Raw genomic sequence first — 26748 nt, 5'->3', positions numbered from 1 at the left:
TTGTATCAGCAAATTTTAATATTTTCTGTCAGATCCTCACCTCAGAATTTTTATTTGCGCAATGAGTCAGAATAACCCCAGCACAGTCCCACTCCATCCTTCCAGTCTGAGGTACCTTTATTTACCTCTCCCCTTCTCTTTCCACCTTCCCATCACCCTGTTGCTGCCACCCCAATCCTGCTAGTCTTTGCATTATATTAGTTCTCAAATGCTTTTTGAAAACCCTCTATCAGCACCTGCTACATTTCCTCAAGAGTTCTGTGAAGTTGGTCATGCCTAGGTTCACAAGAATGATCCCAGGAGTGAAAGGCTCAGCCGATAAGAAGTGTTTGATGTTTCTGGGTCTGTACTCGATGGAGTTCAGAAAGATGAGAATTTAGTCGAAATTACCAAATACTGAAAAACCTAGATAGGGTGGATGTGGAGAGGATGTTTCCATTAGTAGAAGAGTCTAGGATCCGAGGGCACAGCCTCAGAATAAAGGGACGTCTCTTTAAAACTGAGCTGAGGAGGAATTTCTTCAGCCAGAGGGTGATGAATCTGTTACATTCGTTGCCACAGAGGTCTGTGGAAGCCAAGTCATTGTGTGTATTTAAAGCAGACGTTGATTGGTTTTTGATTGGTAAGGGGGTTAAAGGTTACAGGGAGAAGGCAGGAGAATGGGATTGTAAAAATAACAGCTATGATTGGATAGTGGGGCAGACTCGATGAGCCGAATGACCTAACTCTGCTCCTATATCTTATGGTCTTAATCTCCTTTGGAAAGCCAAGGCTGCTTGTTTGTGAATGACTCTTCCTTCTCCAATTCGAAGATATTAAACCTTTCTGAACTTCACCACATTTTCTCCTCCATCTGTAAATTATTAATTCTGTCGCCCTGTGAGAAAACAAATTTTGACTTGCCAAAAGGAATATATCCAATAGATGTTTCATCAGCTGAAGCTCAGCATGAAGTTCAGTTCTTTAGTTTGGTGATTGGATCTTGGAGATAAACATGGTCCCTTAGAGATGAGACTTGGGAATTAACCATGGGGAATAAGGAAAGACTTTGAACAATTATTTCGTATCTGTTTGCATGGCTGGCCAAGATAAATTTGAGGATTATAGGCTAATAAAGGATTTGAGGGCAACTGCATCTGAGGCTGGGACCTCATCAGCCATGACCTTATTAATTAGTGCAGTAGGCTTGATTGGCTCCTGCTCCTACCCCTGCTCCTCCTTATCAATCCACTGGGGATGCCTACCTTGCAACACTTCATCCAATTGACCATTATTCCCAAGTTACTGAAGATATCGCACATGGGTTGGCTGTTCCAACTCGAGCTACAACAGCTGAACTACAACTCTATTCTCTATATTTTCATTTGTTTCCAACGTATATGATCAGTGGCAGCAAAAATAGTTATTTTGTATTACTTTGGAACAGCAACCTGCATCTCCCCGTTGCCAGTCACTTCAACTCCCCCTCCCACACTATCACTGATATGTCAGTCCTCAGCCTCCTCCACTGCCAGGAGAATTCCAAGTGCAAACTGGAGGAACAGCACCTCATTTTCCGTCTTGGAACCTTGAAGCCTTGAAGCCTAATGGCATGAATATTGAATTCTCCCTCTTTAGGTAATCCCCACCCCCCTTCCCTACAAACCACCCCCCCCCCCACTATGCTTCTTCTCTCTTTCCCTTTCATAGCCCCTTTTTTTTCTCTCTCTTCTTACCTTTGACCCATCCCTCGGTGGATCCGCTCTCCCCTCCTCCCCTCCTCCGCCTCACCTGCCTATCACTATCTCTTACCTGCATCTACCTATCACCACCCTGTGCCCACCCTGCCTCCCCTCTTTTGTCCACCTGTCACTGCTCTGCTTTTCCCTCCTATATATTGGGCTTCCCCTTTTTCTATCTTCAGTCCTGAAGGAGGGTCCTGACCCAAAACGTTGACTGCTTGCTTTTCTCCATGATGCTGCCAAGCCTGCTGAGTTCCTCTAGCATCATTATGTTTTTCATCTAGATTCCAGCATCTGCAGTCCTTTGTTTCTCACTGTAGTAACATTGTGCCCATCCTGGTTGAAATCGATAATCTCATAAACTAAGAATTGGACCTGTGAGAACCCTGGTTTATATAATTCAGTGCCAGGCAATGAAATTACTCCCCATGGAGCAGTGAATTTCTGATTGTACGGGTTAGTAGGTTAACATGGGTGTAACTGGGTGGCGCGGGCTCGTTGGGCCGGAAGGGCCTGTTACCATGCTGTCCAAATAAAGATTTTTTTAAATGTTTAAAAAAAATATTATTGTCATCAGTAAGGAGCTATCAATGTGACTAGATTCCTCCTTGTATGATTTTAATCTAACAAAATCTGTATTCAGTTTCCTTGAATTCTCTGCTGATGCTGAATACTGCCACCAAGTAAAAGATTGGTTCGGTGTTTAGCTGAGATGTTGAATGAAGGTGCTGAGTAAATGCAGATATAATGGGAAACAACATAAATTTGAATTCCGGTGTATAATAGGTACTTGTCAAGGTTCTTGATCTTTCCAGTATGAGAAGTCATATTGAATTCATTAGGGCATTGTTGCTAACTGCAGTTCTAAGTTGTGGAACCCAGGAATTAGACCGATGGTTCATTGGATTAGGCACTACCCTTTGAACTCTGGGTCAGCATTTGAATTTTGCACAAAATGCCATGGTACCTTGCATTAGCTAATGGGGTAATTGGAAATGACTGGCATGGACCAACTGACCGATCAAGCCTGTCAAAGATCAGGTGTTCTACCAGATTTTAATAATTAGTGTGCAACTGATCACAATTACACTTCAGCAATGATAAGTGCTGCAGTTGAGAATTTGTTGATGCGAATTGTGGTCATAGAGTGTTGTGCCAAAGTTAAGCAGGATTGTTTGCAGATCCGATAGAAATAAGCCTTGCACACGCAATGCTGCACACAGCACACTTTATTGTTAAGTTACAACAAGTGGTACTTATCTCAAATGCACGCGCCTGAGCCCGTTTAACTGCAGCATCCTGTTCCAATCGGTCCACAGTGTCAGCCCAAATCCAAGAGACCTCACCACCGGTGTGCTCACTCTTTTATACCCTGGTCACTTCTCTCCGCCCCTACCTGGGTCGATCCTTTGTCCAGGTTGACCCATCACATGACCATTGCCTTGGGCACTGCAGGCTCATGTCTGCAGAGACAATACCTTGCCCAGCACCCAGGTCACCTTTCCCCTGTGCACGCAGACGTTTGATCCCAACAATAGTTCCTTGCGCTCTCTGGCCGACATTTCAGGATTCTTACTACACAGAGTAAAACAGCACGGAAACAGCACCCTGGTCCATGCTGACCATGATGCCCCACCCACGCCAGTCCCATTTGCCAGCATTTGGTCCATAACCTTCTAAACCTGTCCAACTGTCTTTTAAAAGTTGTTATTGTACCTGCTTCAACCACTTCCTCTGGCTGCTCATTCTACATTGATACCACCCTTTGTGTAAAAAAAATGTTGCCCCTGTGGTGTTGTTACATTGTCATTATCTTAAGACATTTCCTCTTTAAGACACCATGTGTATTTCCTCTTTAAAACTGTTCATGATTCTGAACATGCCCAGGAACTTGTTTGGTAATTTTAAAAAAAAATCAGCATTGGTTTACTTTGTGGTTGGCAGTGGGTTTGTATAATTAACCACACACACAAGGGTTAAGAGTCTACATTGGAAGTGAGGATCAAGGTCTTGGGAAGGCATTTGCTGTCAGTTTGAACAATTTGTGTGTAGAAATACCACACAGAATGAATATGTGTTGTCAATTTTTGATCATATGGAACTAAGTCTGTTTCTCAGTTAACCCAACAATTCTTGAAGAGGCAATATATTTTCACACCTACTCCAACTAAACCAAATCATGCAAATAGATTAAAGTAAAAAATAATAAATAAGCAACAACGTCCACTACATTCAGTCGGACAACACTGCATCCTCAATGGTCGTGGTCCTGTTTAAAAGGGCATTCAACATTCATTTCAAGCCACTTTTCGTCCTATCTCATGGGAAAAATGGTTTAACAGGTTTAAATGTGCAATGACAGCATTTGGAGTCATGGATTATAGAAGAGAATGAAACATTCTTATTACATTTTGGTGGTGAAGATATTGGGGAAATTTGTGAAACATTATCACTTACAACTGATGTCCATATAGGGGCAAAAACTGGACTGGCTGCACATTATACTCCACAACAGGACATGGTTAGTGGGACTATTGTGTTCTGTCGCACAAAGCAAGAAGCAAAAGAGACCATTGATTAATTTTATACATGTTTGAGACAACATGACAAAATGTGTATGTCCTTATCTTCAGCTGTAAATGTAAGTCATTGAAAGGTACACATTAAAGCAACTCTGGAGAATCCTTGACTTGTCAAATCATTGACAATTGCAGATTAAGTAGGAAGCCCTCAAGATGTGGTTGTAAATAACATCAGAGGTGAAAATAAATGTCAGGACAGAAGGAGTCAGCAGAGAAAAATAGCCAATAGCAGTGAGCCAAGCAGAAGTCAAATCAGTACTTTTATCATGCAAGCAGAATGTCATGCCAAGGGGAAACGTTGCAGAGCTGTGTGGATAAAGTTTGTCATTCAACAAATTTAGCAAATCAAACCACATCAAAATGTGTAGCAAGTGTTAAAGCCATTGCAGAGATCAGCAACAATTATGATGATTCCTGGTATACATGTGTTATACCTCATACTCACCAGAGCACTCAGCCACAGGTAGAATTCATCACTTAAAACATGTGAATCAATGTACTGGCTGATGCATGTATGGCTGTAAATGTTATGAGTGAACAAACTTTCATGCTCCACTAACTCAGCAAGGAAATATTGAGATAGTTCTTACAACAGCTCTACACCACCGACAGTTCTGGGAATTCTTTTACAATTTTCAAATTACATTCAAATGTTAATTAGTGTTAATTAGATATTTTCTGTAATAATTGATGACTGTGAGCTTTTCTGACTTTAGTAAAACATCAGTTCTAAATATCGTAGAGATCACAAATATTAATGTATCCAACCAACTGCATTAGCCATAAGGAAGTCAAAGCTGAAATGAAGCCAGGAGTTTCACTGTTACTACGTATGACAGTGATTCAATTACAACGTTGGAAACATATGGAAAATACATTGTCTTGTGATAACACATATACGCTGCAAGATTTGCACAAAGTTTGTGATGAACTTGTGGTTGGACTTGCTTCAGACCTAATTACATCATCATCTTGAAGCTACCAATAGAACATGCCATAGATATTGCTAATGAAGACCATCAAGCAATTGTAAAAGGAAAGGATATTGGATGCAGCAATAGATCAGTTAGTTGAACACAAGATCAGCAGATGTCTAGGTTTCCCAGCAAATCCAGTGTCAGATCTACAAGAACTGATGCAAATGATTGAAATGACAACAATAAATGCCAGGAATATTCCGCAGGTCGGGCGGCTTCTAAGAGAAACAAGAGTTCACGTTTCAGCTGAAGATCCTCTGTCAGAATTAGCAGAGCTAGAAAGCAAGCACATTTTAAGACTTCATATTTTCTTATGCTGTTCAGCCCATTGAGTCCATGCCAACTCTTAGAACAATCCCATCAGTCCTATTCCTCCACTTATTTCCCTGTAATCTATTCCCTCTCACATGCCAGGAAATCTAGTCCAGATGAAGGGTCTTGATCGACTGTCCATTCCCCTCCGTAGATGCTACCTGATCTACTGAGTTCCTCCAGTGCTGTGTGTGTTGCTTCAGATTCCAGCATCTAGATTCTGTTGTGCCCCCAGAAATTCTCCCTGATTCTCCTGCCATTGGCTTACACTAGGTGCAACTTAAGGTGGCCTATTAACCTACCAGCCAACATAACTTTGGGATGTGGGAGAAAACTGTAGCGCCCAAGGGAAGCACGCACAGTCACAGGAAGAACATGCAAACTCCACATGCAGGCAACACTGGAGGTCGGCATTGAACTCGGGACACTGGAGCTAGAACAGTGTGGCAGCAGCAGTGATGGAGAGATGTCTCCATGTGTCTGAATTACTCGACACACCATGGGTTAACGTTGCTGTTGTTTTTGCAGATCTACACAGGAAATCATTAGCCTGCAATTATCAGTGACTTCAGTAGATTTCCTGTTATAGAAATCATCAGTTCTCCATCCATGAAAGCTACACAGTGCAACTGCACTGTGTAATGAATTGACCTGTACGATCGGTATGCAAGACAAGTTTTTCACTGTACCTCGGTACAAGTGACAATAATAAACCAATGCCAATACCACCTGAAGGTTGATTACAGCTCTCCTCTGTTTTGATGCTCCCCAAACACTGGTTGGCCATGAACCAGTGGTGAAGTGCAGAGATTTACGTAAGTCATCATCACTGCAAGGGAAAATCATGGAAGAAAGAATGTTATTGTTTTTACATGAAACTACAGAGCATTGCGACATTCGCCAAGAGGAATACCAGCAGCTACACATACCTTTTCACAACCCATGTATTCACATCTTCCAGAGACACCTGTTGAAGTACATGACAAACATCTACACGGAAGAGATAAATCCAAGAAGAGGGCCATGAAAGTTTAAGCAGAGATTGAAATTCAGATCTACACCATTACATCTTTGGGATACACTTCTTGAGAAACTCAATAACCATGGAGGCAAACAAACAACTCAGTGCAAAAGGCAACCATTTGAAATGACTTGTTATGAAAGTCATAATGACCACAGCAGTGCATGGATTGCAAGTTTCAGACAAAATGCCACATTCTTCGTAGTGCCCAAAAGAGTATTCTCTATCAGAGAATCCAGAACCCAAGGCTGGAACTGAAGATGAAACAGAACGATCTCAGTTGCTGCAACAGCCACCTCTGGACATCATGAAAGCACTGGAACATAGAACAGTACAGCACCGGAACAGGCCCTTCGGCCCATGATGTTGTGCTGAACTAATTAAATTAGTAATTAAATACCTGAGCTTATCCCTTCTGTCTACACAATGCCCATATCCCTCCTTTTCTTGCACATTCATGTTCCTGTCTAAGAGCCTCTTGAACGCCTCTATTGTATCTGCCTCCACCACTACCCCTGGCAGTGCATTCCAGACACCCACCACTCTCTGTTTAAAAATTTGCCCCAGACATCTCCTTTGAACTTACCCCCTCTCACCTTAAATGTATTCCCTCTAATATTAGACATTTCTACCCTGGGAAAAGGATAATGGCTGTCTATCTATGCCTCTCGTAATCTTATAAACCTCGATCAGATCTCCCCTTAGCCTCTGCCGCTGCAGAGAAAACACTACCCATCGGACAGACACAAACCTCTCTCACATCTCAAGGACTGAGTGACAACATGACGTAAAGAGTAAGAAAATTACTCTTCGGGAAGAGGCAAAGAAGCCTCTTATAAGACTATTGAACACACCTCTTATACAATAAGATGGATTCTTGACCTTACATGGCCTTGCACCTTATCGTCTGCCTGCACTATACTTTCTCAGTAACTGTAACACTATATTCTGCATTATGTTATTGCTTTTCCCTTGTACTACCTCGATGAACTGATGTGATGAAATGATCTGCATGGATGGGACGCAAAACAAAGTTTTTCACTGTACCTTGGTACACGTCACCATAATAAACCAATTTACCAGTTTACCAAAATCAGCTTGTTTCTTTTACTTAACGTGGGAGGAATACAGTCTTTGACCCACCAACAATGAATGGTATGTTCAGCACTTTGAAGAATGACACACTTTGTGGGAACCTGTTTTATTATTTATTGTTATGCTGTCCTTTTTAACAGTAATGTGTGAATCTCCTCTTTAAGTTAATGTGGGGTGTTTCTGAGAATGCCCAGTATCTTAGGTGGGGCAATAAGGATGCAGCCATTTCTTACATTGTGTTCAGCAGTGAGCCTGTACAATTAATCACAGAATCAAAGACTAACAGTGGCACTTTACTCTGAATAGATCATAATGAAATGACAAATGATACAGAATATTATGCTCAGATGATGTGAACATTTTTGCCCCCTCCCCTCAAAATATCTACTACCTATAACATCTGACTGTTTTCTCCAGTGAATTGTCCTGGCTTTGACTCATACTTCTGGCTGTTGGTCACCCCTTGTATAAAGATGATAACCTCTGGATCTTCTGTTGATAAAGTTGCAATGAGGGGCATAGACAGGGTGAATGTGCACAATCTTTTTCCCAGGGTTGGGGAATCAAGAACTAGAGGGCAGAGGTTTAAGGTGAGAGGGGAAAGATTTACTAGGAATCTGAGGGGCAAATTTTTCACGCAAAAAGTGGTCCGAAAATGGAATGAGCTGCCAAAGGACTTGGTTGAGGCAGGTACATTAACATTTAAAAGGTACTTGGACAGGTACATGGATAGGAAAGGTTTAGAGAGGTATGTGCCAAACACGGGCAAATCGTACGTGAAGAGCAGAAGGATGGCTAGAGTGAAGGTAGGTCCGATTAAAGACAAAGGTGGGAGGATGTGCCTGGAAGCTGTGGAAGTGGGTGAGGTTCTCAATGAATACTTCTCTTCAGTATTCACCAAGGAGAGGGGTCTTGATGATGCTGAGGACAGTGTTGGTAAGGGTAATGTTCTAGAGTATATAGATATCAAGAGGGAGGATGTGTTGGAGTTGTTAGAAAATATTAGGACAGATAAATCCCTGGGACCTGACGGAATATTCCCCAGGCTGCTTCGTGAGGTGAGGGAGGAGATTGCTGAACTGTTGGTTAGGATCTTTGAGTCCTCGTTGTCCATGGGGATGGTACCGGAGGATTGGAGGGTGGCGAATGTTGTCCCCTTATTCAAAAACAGTAGTAGGGATAGTCCAGGGAATTACAGGCCAGTGAGTCTTACATCTGTGGTGGGTAAGCTGTTAGAAAGGATTCTAGGAGATAGGATCTATGATCATTTAGAGAATTATGGACTGATTAGGGACAGCCAGCATGGCTTTGTGAAGGGAAGATCTTGCCTCACAAGCCTGATAGGGTTCTTTGAGGAGGTGACCAGGAAGATTGATGAGGGTAGTGCAGTAGATGTGGTCTACATGGATTTTAGTAAGGCGTTTGACAAGGTTCCGCATGGTAGGTTTCTTCAGAAGGTCAGAGGCCAAGGGATCCAGGGAGGTTTGGCAGTGTGGATTCAGAATTGGCTTGCCTGTAGAAAGCAGAGGGTTGTGGTGGAGGGAGTGCATTCGGTTTGGAGGGCTGTGACTAGTGTTGTCCCACAGGGATCAGTTCTGGGACCTCTACTTTTTGTGATATTTATTAATGACTTAGATGAGGGGGTGGAAGGGTGGGTTAGCAAGTTTGCAGATGACACAAAGATCGGTGGTTTTGTGGGTAGTGTGGAGGGCTGTCGAAGCTTACAGAGGGATATTGATAGGATGCAGAGCTGGGCTGACAAGTGGCAGATGGACTTCAATCTGGAGAAGTGTGAGGTAGTACACTTTGGAAGGACAAACTCCAAGGTGGAGTACAAGGTAAATGGCAGGATTCTGGGCAGTGTAGAGGAGCAGAGGGATCTGGGGGTTCATATCCACAGATCACTGAAAGTCACTTTACAGGTAGATTGGGTAGTTAAGAAAGCTTATGGGATGTTAGCTTTCATAAATCGTGGGACTGAGTTTAAGAGCCGCGAGGTAATGATGCAGCTTTACAAAACTCTGGTTAGGCCACACTTAGAGTACTGTGTCCAGTTCTGGTCGCCTCATTATAGGAAGGATGTGGAGGCATTGGAGAGGGTGCAGAGGAGATTTACCAGGATGCTGCCTGGATTAGAGAGTATGGACTATGAGGAGGGACTAAAGGAGCTAGGGCTTTACTCATTGGAGAGAAGGAGGATGAGGGGAGACATGATAGAGGTGTACAAGATATTAAGAGGAATAGATAGAGTGGACAGCCAGCGCCTCTTTCCCAGTGCACCAATGCTCAAAACAAGAGGGCATGGCTTTAAGGTAATGGGTGGGAACTTCAAGGGAGATGTCAGAGGGAGGTTTTTCACCCAGAGAGTGGTTGGTGCATGGAATGCGCTGCCTGGGGTGGTGGTGGAGGCTATATGTTGGTCAAGTTCAAGAGATTGTTAGATAAGCATATGGAGGAATTTAAGATAGAGGGATATGTGGGAGGAAGGGGTTAGAGTCTTAGGTGTGGTTTGAAGGGTGGGACAACATGGTGGGCCGAAGGGCCTGTATTGTGCTGTATTGTTCTATGGTTCTATGGTTCTATGGAACTAGCTTAGATGGGAATCTTGGTCGGCATGGACCAGTTGGGCTGAAGGCCCTGTTTCTGTGCTGTATAGCTTTATGACTCTATGACTAATTTCTTTCACAGTGCTGATCAAGAATCTCACCCACCTCATGCCCCCCTATCACTCACCTCTTCAAGCTCTACAAACCCCCAAAATGTCTGTGTACCTTAATTTTTGTGGAACGTCCCTCCTTCCCTCCACACTCCACCCAACCCCACTCCCTATCCCATCATTGGTGACTGGTACCTGTGAAAGAAAATAGTCATAGATTCATAGTCATACAGCACAGAAACAGGCCCTTCGGCCGAACTGGTCCATGCCCACCAAGATTCCCATCCAAGCTAGTTCCATTTGTGGAAATGCTGCTCCAAACCACTTTGCCTCCTTTGGTGTGCACCCTTTACAACTCTCATTACGTTACAGAGAGGTACAGCACAAAAACAGGCCCTTTGGCCCACCGAATCCATGGCAACCATCAACCACCCATTGATACCAGTCCTGCATTAATCCCAGTTTTATTCTCCCCACATTCCCATCAACTTGCCCCAGATTCACTTACACACCAGCGGCAATTTACAGCAGCCTACCAACCCACACGTCTTTACAGCAGCCTACCAACCCGCATGTCTTTACAGCAGCCTACCAACCCGCAAGTCTTTACAGCAGCCTACCAACCCGCGCGGTATCCAGAGGAAACCCATGTATTACAGGAAAAATGTGTGACTTCCTCAGAAGCAACAGCTAAGGTCAGCCTTGAACCTGGGTCACTGGTGCTATGTCCAATGCACCCAAGTTCTTGATCACAAAATGTCCAATGTACCCAAGTTTTTGATCACCTGCCCAAATAGCTCCATGGGTGACCCAGTGACAATTTTAGTCTGATGATGCTCTTGTGGTGCACCCAGGTTAGTATGGCAACTGCTCTCCCCTTGGCCACAAGAAACTGCAGAGGGTTGTGGATACAGCTCAGCACAACATGAAAACCAGCCTTCTCTTCATGGACTCTTGTCTACACTTCTCGCTGCCTCGGTAAAGCAGCCAGCATAATCAAAGACCCCACCCACCCCAGATATTTTCTCTTCTCCCCCCTAATCAGGCAGAAGATACAAAAGTCTGAAAACACGTACCACTAGGCTCAAGGACAGCTTCTATGCTGCTGCTGCTATAAGTCTATTGAATGGACCACTTGTGCTATAAGATGGACTCTTGACCTCACAATCTACCTCATCATGACCTCACACCTTATTGTCTACCTGCATTGCACTTTCTCTGTAACTGTAACACAATATTCTGCATTCTGTTATTGTTTTCCCTTGTACTACCTCAATGTACTGTTGTTGTGACTGTGTGAGAGTTAAGACTGTGTGAGGGAAAGGTGCAGAGCTACGAATGAATTGTGAGCCACACTCTGCTGTCTTTTACAGAGTTGTACCAGCTAAGCATGCTTGAGTCGGCAGCCATCGGAACGACCGTGGGCAGGGTGAAGGCTGAGGATGTTGACCTGGGACAAAACTCTGAGATGACCTACACTCTCAAAGAGGAGGACAGCTCTGATAGGTTCAGTGTCGTCACAGACCCAGAAGCACAGGAGGGGATTATCATTCTCAAAAAGGTCAGTGCTGGCAAACTGGGACCTCTAACACAGGGGCTGATCCCAATCTACTCAAGCTTGCTTTATCTGGAACATGAAAAGCAGGATGTCATGTCAGACTTTCCTTTGACTTTGCAGGCCGCAATCAATGGAGAATTCCATCCACAAAGTTACCATAGTTACCAGAGTGGTTAAGTTATTAGAACTTGTATCCAAAGGCTGAGATTATTGATTTGGTAATGTGCATCCAAAGCCAACCATGATAACTGGGGAATTTAATGTCAAGTGATCAAATAAAACTAGAATAAAAGCTGATGGTATTATTAATGGTAACTAAGAACCTATTGGACAATCATTAAAGCACAGGGCATTTGCCATCCTTATGCAGTCTGGCTTAAGTGACTCCACACCCATCAATGTGATTAATTTCAAACTGCCCTTCGAATTGGGTGAACAAGCAAGGCTGTCAGGCAGTTATGGGGGGCAGTTAGGACAAGAATAATGTCTTCTGCAGTTTGCAGGAAGATGAACGGGCAAACTGCAGGCAGTTTGATATTTCCAAGTATCAGCTGAAAATGTTAGTTATTTATCAAGAAGAAACTAGGTTTGACTTACTGTATTTAATGTTAATCACTCACTGCTTTCCCTTTGAAACCATTTTGTAAGTTTTATAATTCTTCCCCAACTTTACAGTTACCCAACAGGTCAGGGAAACCAAAAGTAGAAATCAAACCTGCAGATATTGGAAAGTTTAGCTGTTAACAGCAAGGACCTTTGATTTTGTCAGCCCACTGCATCAATACCCAGGAGAGGCCAGACCAAAACAGTGTGAGGAATGGGACGTGCAAGACCAATGTAGTGGGAGGTGACTGGACTTCGGCTCAATCACTCAGAAAGTAATGGAAAGTCTTACTCTACATCTTGTTTTACTTCTCCTGTCTGGGGAGAGTGTGATGGACACACTGAAAACAAGTTGTGAGTGAAAATCAATCCCCCAACATTAGCACCAAACTCCACCATTTTCAGCATGAAAGCACTTTTAACAATGTTCAGTTACTATTGACCTGAATGTATTGAGCAGTAATCAAACTGTACCAATTATGCTGCTGGGACATGCACTCAGAAATGTGCTGCCTGGTGCACCAAGTTGTCATTGTACCATCTTTTAGCACACGTTGATGAAGAGGGACTGGGCTATGGAGAGAGGCTGAGCGGGTTGGGACTTTTTTCACTGGAGCATAGGAGAATGAGGGGTGATCTTATAGAGGTGTATAAAATCATGAGGGGCATAGATAAGGTCAATGCACACAGTCTTTTACCCAGGGCTGGAGAATCAAGAACTAGAGGACATAGGTTAAGGATGAGAAGGGAGAGATTTAATAGGAAACTGAGGGACAACTTTTTCACCCAGAGAGTGTTAGTTATTGGAATGAGCTGCCAGAGGAAGTGGTTGAGGCAGGTACATTCACAACATTTAAAAGTACTCGGACAGGTACACGGATAGGAATGGTTTAGAGGGATATGGGCCAAATGTGGGTGAATGGGACTAGCTTAGATGGGAATCTTGGTCAGCATGGACCATTTGGGCCGAAGGGCCTGTTTCCATGCTGTGTGATTCTATGACTACGAAAGAAGATGTCTACACATGTGCAGCCACGTCTGTAGGAAAGAATTTCAGGTCCCATCCCACATCATATTTCAAAGTGTCATAGAATTATGGAGACTTCCCCATTTTCAGTGCTTCATACCTACCATATACTTTATCAAACCCTTGAAATCCCTTGACATCCAGGGTTACTGAAGTTGTCCTTACCCTACATCTTTACAGGAACACATTGGACCCGAACTCTCACTATTTCACCATTAAGAGGCTCCCACTTTCCAAATGTAGATTTATCTCCAAGATTTACGTGTGGTCTTTGGTATTTTTATCAATTTTTATACCTTAACACTGCAGTTCAAAGACTTTCCATTGTTTAAAATGTCGCACAATGTATATTCATGAAACATCTTGAATGGGGCAGTGAGCTTGGACAGGCTTTATAGAATTTAGGAAACTGACAATTGTGCAGAACACACTTGCCAAGAAATTGTGTGTACACCAAACATGGATGGTTTCCCTTCAGAGTTTAGCATTCAATACTGATGCTCTACTTTAGATTGAATACTTTAATAATTTCCAAAGATGCCAACCTTTTTAAATACGTCATACAAACAACATTGAATACCTTTTGAGCAACTAAGAAAATGATGAAGGCAGCACAGTATATATGGTCTGCATAGACTTCGGTAAGGCTTTTGACAAGGTCCTGCATGGTAGGCTGGTTCAGAAGGTTAAGGTACAAGGCTTTCGAGGTGTGTTAGCAAACTGGATCCAAAATTGGCTTGGTGACACCAGACAGAGAGTAGCAGTGGATTGGGTGTTTTTCTGACTGAAAGTCTGTAACAAATGATGTGCCATAGGGATCGATGCTGGGACCTTTGTTGACTGTAATATATTAATGACTTGGATGAGATTATAGGTGGTCTAATAAGTAAGTCTGCACATGACATGAAAATTGGTGGAATCATAGATAGCAAAGAAGGTTGTCTAAGGATACAATGGGACATAGATCAGCTGGAAAGTTGGGTAGAGCAGTAGCAAATAAAATTTAATGCAGACAAATGTGAGGTAATACACCTTGGAAGGTCAAATCCTGGTAGGACACATAAAATAAATGGCAGGGGCCTTAGGAGTCTTGATGCACTTTGAGGTGAAAGTCTGTAACTTGCTGAAAGTGATGACACAGATGGAGACAGTAGTGAAGAAGACATTTGGTATGCTTGCCTTCATAGCCCAAGGCATTCAGTATAAAAGCTGGGATGCCATGTCGCAGCTGTACTAAGCATTCATTGGGCCACACTTGGAGGATTGTGGTACAGTTCTGTTTGCCACACACCAGCAGGGATGTGGCAGAAATAAAGAAAATGCAGAAGAGGTTCACCAAGATGTTGCCTGGAATGGAGAGCAGCAGTTAGAAGGAAAGATTGGGTAGGCTGGATTTGTTCTCCCTGGAACACAGGGGATTGAAGGGTGACCTCATAGAAGTTTATCAGATTATGAGGGGCATTGACAGGATAGAAAGTCAGAATCTTCTTCCCAAGGCAGCGGTCTCTAGAACTAAAGGTTTAAGGTGAGAGGGGTGAAATTTAAAGGAGATCTGAGGAGTAAGTTTTTCATACGGTGGACAGTGGTTATCTGGAATGAGCTGCCAGAGAAAATGGTAGAGGCAGATTCAATTATAATGAAAAGCGTCTGGACAGGAGCTGGGATGGGAAAAGCATAGAGGGACATGGGCCTAACGCAGGCAAATAGGATTTGCATAGATAGGCATCATGGTCAGCATGGATGAGTCTCAGAGTCACAGAGTTGTACAGCAAGGAAAAAGGCCCTTCGGCCCATCCTTTTCCATGCTAACCAAGATGTATATTCAAGCAAATCCCATTTCCCAGCACTTGGCCCATATCCCTCTAAACTCTTCCATCCATGTACCTGTCCACATACTTCTTAAATGTGTCTAATGTACCTGCCTCACCCACTTCCTCTGGCAGCTGGGTCCATACATCTACCACCCGCTGTGTAAAAAAGTTGCCCCTCAGGTTCTTATTAAACCTTTCACCTCTGACCTTAAAAACTATGTCCTCCAGTTTTCGATTCCCCAACCCTGGAAAAAAGACCACTCACCCTATCTATGCCCCTCATGAGTTTACATACCTCTATGAGATCACCCCTCAGTCTCCTATGCTCCAAGGAGTAAAGGCCTAGTCTGTCTAACGTCTCCCTTTCACTCAGTCCTGGCAACATCCTTGTAAATCTTTTCTGCACTCTTTCCAGTTTAGTCACATCCTGCCTATAACAGGGTGACCAAAACTGAACACAATACTCCAAGTGTGGCCTTACCGGTGTCTTGTACAATTGCAACATAACCTCCCAACTTCTATATTCAGTGATGAAGGCCAGCATGCCGAAAGCCTTCTTCACCACCCTGTCTACCTGTGACTCCACTTTAAGGGAACTATGCACCTGTACTCCAAAGTCCCTCTGTTCTACAACGGTACCCAGGGCTCTTTCCTTCAATGTAAAAATCCGACCTTGACTTGTCCTTCCAAAATGTAATACTTCACACTTATCTGAATTAAATTGCATTTACCATTCCTCAGCCCACCTATCCAGCCGATCAAGATCTTGCTGCATTTCTTGATACTCCTGTTCACTGTCTACGACATCACCTATTTTAGTATCATCTGCAGATTTACAGACTATTTTGTATATTGTATATTTTCATCCAAATCGTTAATATAGATGACAAATAACTAAGGGTCCAGCACCGACCCCTGGGGCACAGCCCTAGTCACAGACCTCCAGTCTAAGAAACATCCTTCCAGCATCACCCTCTGTTTCCTACCAACCAGCCAATGTTGTTACTAGTTTGCTAGCTCTCCTTGGGTGCCATGCAATCGAACCTTCCAGAGCAGCCTGCCATGCGGAACCTTATCAAAAGCCTTACTGAAATCCATATATACTACATCTACCTCCCTCCCCTCGTCAACCTTCTCTGTTACTTCATCAAAAACTCAATCAAATTCATAAGACAAGATCTCCCACGACTATCCCAAATCAACCCCACTTTTCCAAATGTAAGTATATCTTATCCCTCAGAATGATTTCCAGCATCTTACCTACCACAGATGTTCAGCTCGCAGGTCTAAAATTACCAGGTCTATCCTTACAGCCCTTCTCAATTGAAGGCACAACATTTGCTATCCTCAAGTCTTCCAAAACCTTGCCAGAGGATAGCAATGTTGCAAATATCTCAGCAAGGGCTCGTGCAATTTCTTCTCTAGCATCCCATAGTGTTCTTGGATATACCTCATTTGAATCTGGAGATTTGTCTACCTTCATACATCTTAACACATGCTACACCTCTTCAACTGTAATATGGACTGCTTCCAATACATCTCCATTAACTTTGCCAGGTTGCCAAGTCTTCACATCTTTCTCCATGGTGAAAGCAGAGGAGAAATAATCATTGAGAACTCCGCCCATCTCCAGCAGCTCCACACATAGATTTCCGTTTTGGTCTTTGAGGGACCTATTCTCTCCCAAATCACTCTCTTTCACTTAATATACTTAAAACATCTCCTAGGATTCTCCTTAATTTTCTCTTCTAAAGCCACCTCATGCCACCTCTTGGCCCTCCTAATTTCCTTCTTGAGTATACTCCGCATCCTCTGTATACCTCCAGTGATTCACTTGATCCCACCTTCCTTTATCTGACTCAAACCTCTTTTTTCTTGACCAAAGTTACAATGTCCTTTGACATCCAGGGTTCCCAACACCCAGCAGCTTTGCCTTTTACTTTAACTGGAACACGTAGTCCTTGAAATCTTGCCATCTCACTTTTAAATACCTCCCACTTACCAGAAGTCCTTTTGCCTGCAAACAACCCAACCCAATCAACTTTGGAAGCTCCTGCCTAATACCGTCAGAATTCGCTTTGCCCCAATTCAGAACTTGAACCTGTGGATCAATTTTGTCCCTTTCCATAACTATTTTAAAACTAATGGAACTATGGTCACTAGTCCCAAAGTGCTCCCCTACCATGACCTCAGTCACTTGCCCTTCCTTATTTCCCAGATCAAGCTTTGCTCCCTCTCTGGTAGAGCCCTCTCTCTACTGCCTGAGGAAACTTTCCTGAACACACTGAATAAATTCCACGCCATCAAGACCTTTAAGACAATGCAATCCCAGTCAATGTTAAGAAAGTTAAAATCTCCTACAATGACAACCTTATTATCCTTGCAACTCTCCCCAATCTCTCTGCACATTTGTTCCCCTTATTCCCGGGGACTACTTGGGGGCTTATAGTACAATACTAACAATGTGATCATCCCCTTCTTAGTCCTCAGTTCCGTCCATAAAGCCTCACCAGATGATCCTTCAAGAATATCATCTCTAACTGCTGCCGTGATGTTCCCCTCAATCAAAAAAGCAACTCCCAATCCTCTCTTCCCTCCACCTCAATCTCACCTAAATCACCTGTATCCCGGAAAATTAAGCTGCCACTCCTCCCCTTGTCTTAGCCATGTTTCCCTAATGGCTACAAAATCCCAATCCCCCATACCTATCCATGCCCTAAGTTCATCTATCTTACCTGTCAGACCCCTTGCATGGAAGTAAATACAACTTAATCCAACTGACTTTCCACTCTTTGCCATACTCCTTCATGTCCTGCCTGTTCAATTCACTTTCACTGACCTCTCTATCATTATCCTGCCTCTCAATTGCCTACTTAGTATCCCACCCCCCTGGCAATCTAGTTTAAACCCTCACTAGTAGCACTGGCAAATCTGCCCACAACGCTATTGGTCCCTCTCCAGTTTAGGTGTAACCCATCCTTCTTGTACAGGCCACCCCTGCCTCAGAAGAAATCCCAGTGGTCCAAAAATCTGAATCTCTGTCCCCTGCACTAGTTCTTCCGCCATGCATTCACCTGCTATATCCTTTTTTTTCTCACTTGCACGTGGCACAGGTAGCAATCCAGAGATTACTATCCTGGAGGCCCTGCTTCTTATCTTCTTCCCTAACTCCCTATATTCATTCCTGAGGACCTCATCCCTATTTTTACCTGTATCACTTGTGCCAACATGCACAATGACTTCTGGCTGCTCACCCTCCCCTTTGAGAATGTTCTGCAGCTGCTCTGAGACATCCCCGACGCAAGCACGAGGGAGGCAACACACCACCCTGGATTCCCGTTTGCAGCCACAGGACCTCCTGTCTGTCCCCTCACTATCCTTCAAGGTTGCCACACAAGTTGATAGGGTTGTTAAGAAGGCATATGGAGTGTTGGCCTTCATTAGTCGGGGTATTGAGTTCAAAAGCCACGAGGTGATGTTGCATCTCTCGAACTCTGGTCAGACCACACTTGGAGTATCATGTTCAATTCTGACCGCCTCATTATAGAAAGGATGTGGAAGCTTTAGAGAGGGTTCAGAGGAGATTTACCAGGATGTTACCTGGATTGAAGAGCATGTCTTATGAGGATAGGTTGTGTGAGCTAGAGCTTTTCTCTCTGGAGAGAAGGAGGATGAGAGGTGACTTGATAGAGGTGTACAAGATGATAAGAGGCATAGATCGAGTGGACAGTCAGAGACATTTTCCCAGGGTGACAATGGCTAACAAGGGGGGACATAATTTTAAGGTGATTGGAGGAAGGTATAAGGGGGATGTCAGGGGTAAGTTTTTTACACAGAGAGTGGTGGGTGTGTGGAACGCACTGCCTGCAGAGGTGGTGGGGTCAGATACATTAGGGACATTTAAGAGACTCTTAGATAGACACATGAATGATAGAAAAATAGGGGGCTATGTGGGAGGGAAGGGTTAGATAGATCTTAGAGCAGAATAAAATGTCGGTACAACATTGTGAGCCGAAGGGCCTGTAATGTGCTGTAGTGTTCTATGTTCTATGTTCTATGTATCGAGTCCCCTGTCACTGCCTTCACCCTTCCCCACTGTGCCTCAGAGCTGGTCCTGGTGCTCCAGTCCTGGCTACTGATTCTTTCTCCTGAAAAGGCATTTCCCCCCCCCCCCCCCCACTACAGTGGTAGACTTGTTTTTGAGGGGAATGGCCACAGAAAATTCACGCACTCTCTGCCTACTTCCCTTGATCTTCCTGGTGGTCACCCAACTCTCTGCAGCCGGAACCTTGGGAGTGACCACCTCACTGCCGAGGTGGGCTGAAAGGGCCTGGTTCTGTGCTGTATGATTCTATGATTCTATTTTCACCTTATGTGGACTATTACATGGAAACGTCCTAATGAGAAGGGTACTTGAGTCCTGGGCTCTGAATACATCCAGTAGTAAGCCATCTACTCGGATACCAGCAGTCCACATGGAAAAGGTCTTAAGGCATTGATCAACAGCACAAACAATCAGAAACAAGTCATGTGCTGCCTCATGTTGGGGAAGAGAAGAGCTATTGCTCAGTTTGTTGAAAAAACCCCAGCAGGAAATTCCATTGTGGAATACCATGTTTTCACGCACTCTGGCACATCCGGCTCCCCACTGGGCACAGGGAGGAAAGTCGCAACAATAGCTGCCAGTCACTTTTACATTTGTGCAGAAATCCAATTTGCTGTCAATTACACGGGGAAGTACCAGTTGTTATTGGGGTGATTGACGAGATTTCCTTCCAAAATCCAGACTTTTGCCCTTTATTAGCCCAGAAATACAGTACCTTTATAACGTGGGAAATACATCGACCAATTTACAAGAGCCCACAAACAGTGCTGTGATTATACAGTACGTTGATTGAAAGCTAAACATGAATCCCACGCTTCCCAAGGCAGGAGCAGCTAACATTCATCTAACATTGAACAACATCGCCTCCATCAGTGCAGCAATCCCTCCTTTTGCACAGAATGTTGGCCGAGAGTTTGTGTCCAAAGTTTTGCAAATGAACCATGATGTGTAATGTGACCTGGGTGTGTGGTGGCAGAGCAGCAGCAAGTGGGCCATTTCCAACATCAATCTCACTTGAGTTGGATGACTGACATAGGGCTTTATAACCAGGGATGACCGTGCTTTGCTTTGGACATTAAGATGCTACTTCAGTCCACAACCACCTCCATTCGTGGCCCCCTTCAGCGCTGACACGAATCTGATCTGCAGTCATGCATTGAAGGAATTGATGTAAGTAGAGTGGATGTAAATGGCCTGGAGAGCACGCACCAGTCCCAGAATGCAACAGGCAAGAAGACCATGACCCCTACAAACCATTCTGATGTTGCTCATCCCTTTGAGCAGTATGTCCTTTTGTCTTTATGATGGAAGATTTTGGGAGCCTTGCCGAATAACATCTTATGTATTCATCTGAAGCTCCTGTCTGTCTCTCTCTTTCTGTGCATCACCGTGACTTCAATAGTTTTTGATAACTTCCTTATTTCATAAACATCCTGTTTGAAAAATTGCCCTGCTGCAGATAATGCATAACCAGATTCCAATATTGATTTTGGTAGGTTTTAGCCATTTGACATGTTCAGCTCCACCAAGACTGTAGCTATGGTAACAGTGGCTGTTGCTACAGTCTTTCAGCAGATGCAGCAAAATGCAGAAACAAGCACAGATCTGAAGAAATTTCTAACTTCACAATAAGAGATGGTACACAAAGCAGAATTTCAATGAAATAGGACAAAAATAATTGATACAAGAAATTCTGCAGATGCTAGACTCTTTGGACTAATTGATACCCTTTTATACAGTTGAAATATGTCTCCATGCCTCAGATGGGTATCCTCCTCCAGTCTATTAATGACTCCTTCCCCCACATTCAGTCAAATCCACCTCCTGTTCTCCATCAGGCTGCTGGCATTGCTCACTTTAAGCACCATGCTAATATGTTTTGGGATTCCTGAGCAAAAGCTGAAGTCCCGAGCTTTCTGGTCAAGTACTGCTGATGATTTGCCCCCTGTGTGATGCTGTACCTTTGGTTAGATTGGGCACAGAATCCACAAACCATTGGATTCAACTGCAGGATCACAAGAATGAAAGGAAAAGAAGTGAGTTCCATCTTATGTAATTATTTGTGGCCTGAATAATGGTATTAATCATTTAAAAGTATTGTAAAATACCTTAATGATTTTATTTAAATATAAAGGTGTTTAAATTCTTAAATTTTAGCAGTTTTTAAATGTTTCTGAATGTCAGCAACATCCAGAAATAAAAAATGCTGGTTGCTTTGACAGTCAGCAAAGCTGAGTCATAAAGTCATAGGATCATACACAGAAGCAGACCCATCAGCCCAAGAAGTCCACGCCAACCTTTTTGCCCATGTACACTAATCCCACATTAAAACTGTATCCTTCTATGCCTTGCCTATCCAAGTGCCTGTATAAGTGCTTCTTAAACACAGTGATTGAATCTGACTCCACCAATTCCTCTGGCAACATGGTCCAGATATCAACCACTTTCCGTGTCAAAAAAACTTTCCCCTTAGGTCCCATTAAAAACTCCTTCCTCTCAGCTTAAACCTATGCCATCATGTTTTTAATACCCCTACAATAGGAAAAGATAAGATATAAGATATTTATTTATTCATCATATATACATTGAAACACACAGTGAAATGTGTCTTTTTGTGTTACTGAGAATGTTCTGGGAGCAGCCCGTAAGGGACGCCACTCTTCCGGCACCAACATAGCAAGCCCACAACTTCCTAACCCGTACGTCTTCGGAATGTGGGAGAAAACCAGAGCACACGGAGGAAACCCACGCAGACACACGAGGAGAACATACAAACTCCTTACAGACAGTGGCGGGAATTGAACCCCGATCGCTGGCGCTGTAATGGCATTATGCTGTGAGTGAGGATTGAAGAATCCCACCCCCACCTCACTGCATCGCTCCATTATGTCCCTCTTCTAGCCTGGTCACTGGGCTCTGGGATGCTGCAGCCCTGAAGATAGACCTTCTGCATCTGGATCAAATAGGCTTAAAGTAACTGGTTAAGGAACCAGAGAGGAGGCACGATTTTGGTATAAAAGTAACAGGTTTCTACAAATTGAATAAAAACTTCCAAAAAGGGTAAGTATCTGTAAAGAAAACAAATATTCCTGACCAATGGGGAAAGAACAGGAATTGGATGACTCTCAAATAGATGGATGGGGTTCAAGGTTTTCTCCAGGAACAAGTGCACAATCTAGGGTGGTGCTTTCAGTCAAGTACGAAGACAGTGCTCCACAGAGGTGATGTCTTGTGAGATGTCAAAATGAGGCTCCATTTGCTTTGTGAGTCCTTTAGCACCGTTCAAAGGTCATCACTGGTGCCTCAAAAATTAGCCCTCAGTTAACAACTATAACATTTATTCTGCCAATTTCCTTTTTTCAATGTTGGCAGAAGCTCCCTGTGTACTTTTTGGCTGTTGTGTTACCTGCTCAGTTAGAGTGCACTGTATTAGGTTGGTTATCAATCACTGCAGGATGTGTTGATATTATGAAAGGTACTATCAAGAGAGCCTTGCTTCTTTTTGCTTTTGCTTTGTGCCTGACTTACATAAGCCTCACTGTTATTGCCTATAAATAACCGTTGGACAATTAGCTCAGAACTATCTACCAGCATCTCTATCAGACACAAGTCACTTCTCATTCAAAAAATGCACAAAGGTCTGTATGTTTATTGCTAATTTGGTATCTGTACAATCTTGCAATTTAATTTGAAATAAACACTTTGGGTATGAGACTGAATGGCTTATCAGATACTCCATATGTAGGATCCCACTGTGAAAAATCAGATGGTTCAACTCCATCTGAAACTGCATTTCCTAAATCATTCTCTAGCTGTGAAATACTTTGCTGATGAGATTAAAATATTAAAAGGGGAACAGAGGAGATTTATGGGGATGTTGCCAGGAACAGGGATGTTCAGTTATGAGGAAACATTGACGAATTTTTCCTTACGTCCTCAGAGAACTCCAGCAAGTTTGTCAAACAGGACTCCCCTTTAATAAAACCATGTTGACTGATTGCCTTATGGGCAATGGACCTAATGCAGTCAAGTGACTCTAGGTCAGGAAGGCACCTTGATCAGCATGGATAGGTTGGGCCGAAGGGCCTGTTTCTGTACTGTATAACTCTCTGACTCTAGGATTTTCTAAATGTGCTATTATTACCCCTTTAATAATGGATTCCAGCAATTTCCCAATGATAGAAATGAAGGTAACTGCCCGATATTTTCCCACAGAGACATAAGAGATTCTGCAGATGCTGGAATCTGGAAGTCATTTACCTTAGAACAGATGAGGCTGGGGAGAAATGTAATCAAGGTGTGAAAAATTCTGAAGCCCAGTTACTGTCATTAAGAAAGGACCATTTCCAGTGATAGAGAGGTTCGTAACTTGGTGCATGGATTTAAGGTAATGGAAGGATTAGAGGGGATTTTAGGATTCCTTTCCACCCCATGAATGTGTAAGAACATAAGAAAGAGGAGAAGGATTTCCCCAGAAGCTTCTTGAACCTGCTTCACCATTCAAAAAGTGGATGGTTAACCTAATCCTGGCCTCAACAACACTTTCCCATGTTCTCTGCCCTCCATTAACTCCTATATATTCAACACTTCCTCCTCCACACCTCTCTACATGGAGAATTCCAAAGATTCACAACTCTCTGGGAATAGGAGTTCCTTCTCATCTCCATTTTAAAAGGGAAACAATTTATTCTGAAATGATGCCCCCTAGTTCTAGATACCCCACTAGGAGAAACATCCCTTAGCATCCCTCCTCTTTCAATCCCCCTTAGAATCTTATTTTAATAAGATTATCTCTCGTTCTTCCAACTCCAATGAGTGCAGGCCCAACCTGATCAATCTTTCCTCATATATTAAAACCTCCATACCAGGAATCAACCTCGTGAACCTTTCTTGTACTGCTTCACATGCAAGCACATCCTTCCTTAAGTATAGAGAACAAAACTGTATGCAGTACTCAATGCGTGGCCTCAGCGACACCCTGTAGAGTTGCATCAAAAATTCCCCACTCTTGTGCTCCATACCCCTTGCAATAAAGGCCAACATTCTAACTGCTTGCTCTTGCCTGCCTGCCAACGTTTTGTGTTTCAGGTCCTGGGTCTCCCAGATCCCTTTGTACCACAGCATTCTGTAGTCTCACTCAGTTTAAGTAATTTGGTTTTTCATTCATCTTTCCAAAGCTGATAACATCACATTATATTCCATATACCAACTTCGTGTTCACTCAGATATCCTATCTGTATCCCCTCTGCAGGCTCTTTGGGTCCTCCTCAGAACTTGCTAACCTATCTGCCCTTTGTATCATCAAGAAAGTTAGCCACCTGGAAAGTTAGCTCCCTTCACGCAAATATTGATATTGAGGCTCCAGCACTGATGCCTGTAGCAAATCACGACATAAGATTGTTCCAAAAATGACCCATTAATCCTTACTCTTCATTTTCTCTTGGTCAGCCCCTCCTCTATCCACGATAAGAGCTCATGGGGTTCATTCGCCAAACCCCGTGAGCTCTTATCGCGTGCACGGATTTTTTTATTAATTATGTGGCACCTTATCAAATGCCTTCTGGAAAATCCAAATATACTACATCAGCTGGTCCCCCCTGATCCACCCTGTTCATTACATCCTCAAAGAACTCCAGCAAGTTTGTCAAACAGGGCTTCCCTTCAATGAAACCATGTTGACTGATTGCCTTATGGGCAATGGACCAAATGCAGTCAAATGACTCTAGCTCAGGAAGGCACCTTCATCAGCATGGATAGGTTGGGCTGAAGGGCCTGTTTCTGTACTGTATAACTCTCTGACTCTAGGACTTCCTAAATGTACTATTATTACCCCCTTAATAATGAATTCCAGCAATTTTCCAATGACAGAAATGAAGGTAACTGCCCAATATTTTTCCCCAGAGACACGAGAGATTCTGCAGATGCTGGAATCTGGAGCAACACACACAAAATGCTGGAGGAACTCAGCAGGTCAGGCAGCATCTATGGAGGGAACTAAACAGTTGAGACCCTTCATCAATATTTTCCCACATTCTGTTTCCAATATTAACTTTAAAGCAACATTTAAGAGGCATTTGGACTGGCATGTGAATCACAGGGAATGGAGGAATACAGACCATGTGCAGGCAGATACAACTATTTAATTTGGCATCATGGTCAGCACAAACATCGTGCGCTGAAGGGCCTGGACCTGTGTCCTACTGTTCCATGTTCTATTCTCTGACTCCACAAATGTCCCTTCCATTTTACACAGCTGTGCAACATGAACATCTCACACACTGTGCCCACAGAGGATATTACTTAGTTTCTTCTCAGCTAATGCCATTTGGTTGTTCTGGTTGAGGCCAGCAACCCAAGCACAAACCATGGAACCTGAGGACCCATGCATAGAGTCATAGAATTATACAGAATGGAAACAGGCCTTCAGCCCAACATGTCCATGCAAACCAATACATCTATCTAAACTAATCCCATTTGCATGAATTTAGCCCATGTATTAAAACAGAACTCAAGTTCTTGTGGGTTCCTTTCGAACAAGTGAGTCAGTAATGAAAGGCACTACAGTTTCACAGAAAGTTCAAGTAACTTTGTTTGACACAACTAAAGACAAAGGAAGCTACAGCTCTAATTCAACATCTAAAACACATATAAATCTAATCTAATCCAAACTAAAAGAACAAGACCAAAAACCCAAACTCTTTCACTTTACACCTCCTTGGTAAAATCAAGCTCAAATTGCATATAATTCACGGTAATACTTAGTTTTTTTTTCTAATGGTTCGGGGATAGTGGGGAGTAACTGCGCAGGCGTGTGACGTCAGTCGGTAGCGCATGAACAGTTTAAAAAGAAGACTGCCATATCCAGTGGGCAGCATCGGATCGGGCAGCTGAGTGAGTGGGGGCAGAGTGTTTTGGGCTTTGGCTCAAGGGGCTTCGGCGTAAAGGGGCAAGGCAGGTGTGTAGCTGGTAGATAAAGGTAAGGTTAACCTGTTATCTGTTATAAATTTTTAAGTAGGGTAAAACTAGGTAGGGAAAGAATTAGCTCAGATGGAGAACATGGTGGTGTGCTGCAGCTGCTTGATGTGGGAGCTAGTGGACCTTGCTGTGGTGTTTTCGATGACCACGTCTGCAGTAAGTGCTTGAGGCTGGAAGAACTTCGACTCAGAACTGATGAGCTGGAGTTGCAGCTTCAAACACTGCGGAGCATCAGGGAGGGACCGAGTTACGTAGATACTGTACATCGGGAGACAGTCACTCCCCTTAGAGCAGGTACTTCTTGG

General features: G+C 43.4%; 1 protein-coding gene across 3 annotated transcripts in view; it reads left to right on the top strand.

Annotated features, from left to right (window-relative positions):
- Positions 1 to 26748, top strand: part of LOC127578699 (cadherin-22) — a 783176-nt gene that overhangs the window by 436982 nt on the left and 319446 nt on the right. For all 3 annotated transcript variants that reach the window (XR_007957561.1, XM_052031006.1, XM_052031005.1), the window contains exon 6: positions 11738 to 11925. Coding sequence is in view for 2 of the 3 variants with exons in the window: in XM_052031006.1 (XP_051886966.1) it covers positions 11738 to 11925 (188 nt within the window). In the remaining variant the exon portion in view is untranslated. The remainder of the gene's footprint in view (positions 1 to 11737; positions 11926 to 26748) is intronic.

This window comes from Pristis pectinata, chromosome 16, assembly GCF_009764475.1.
Source record: "Pristis pectinata isolate sPriPec2 chromosome 16, sPriPec2.1.pri, whole genome shotgun sequence".
Taxonomy (NCBI): domain Eukaryota; kingdom Metazoa; phylum Chordata; class Chondrichthyes; order Rhinopristiformes; family Pristidae; genus Pristis; species Pristis pectinata.
Note: the sequence above shows the minus strand (reverse complement) of the source record. Positions and strands in the feature narration are given on the sequence as shown.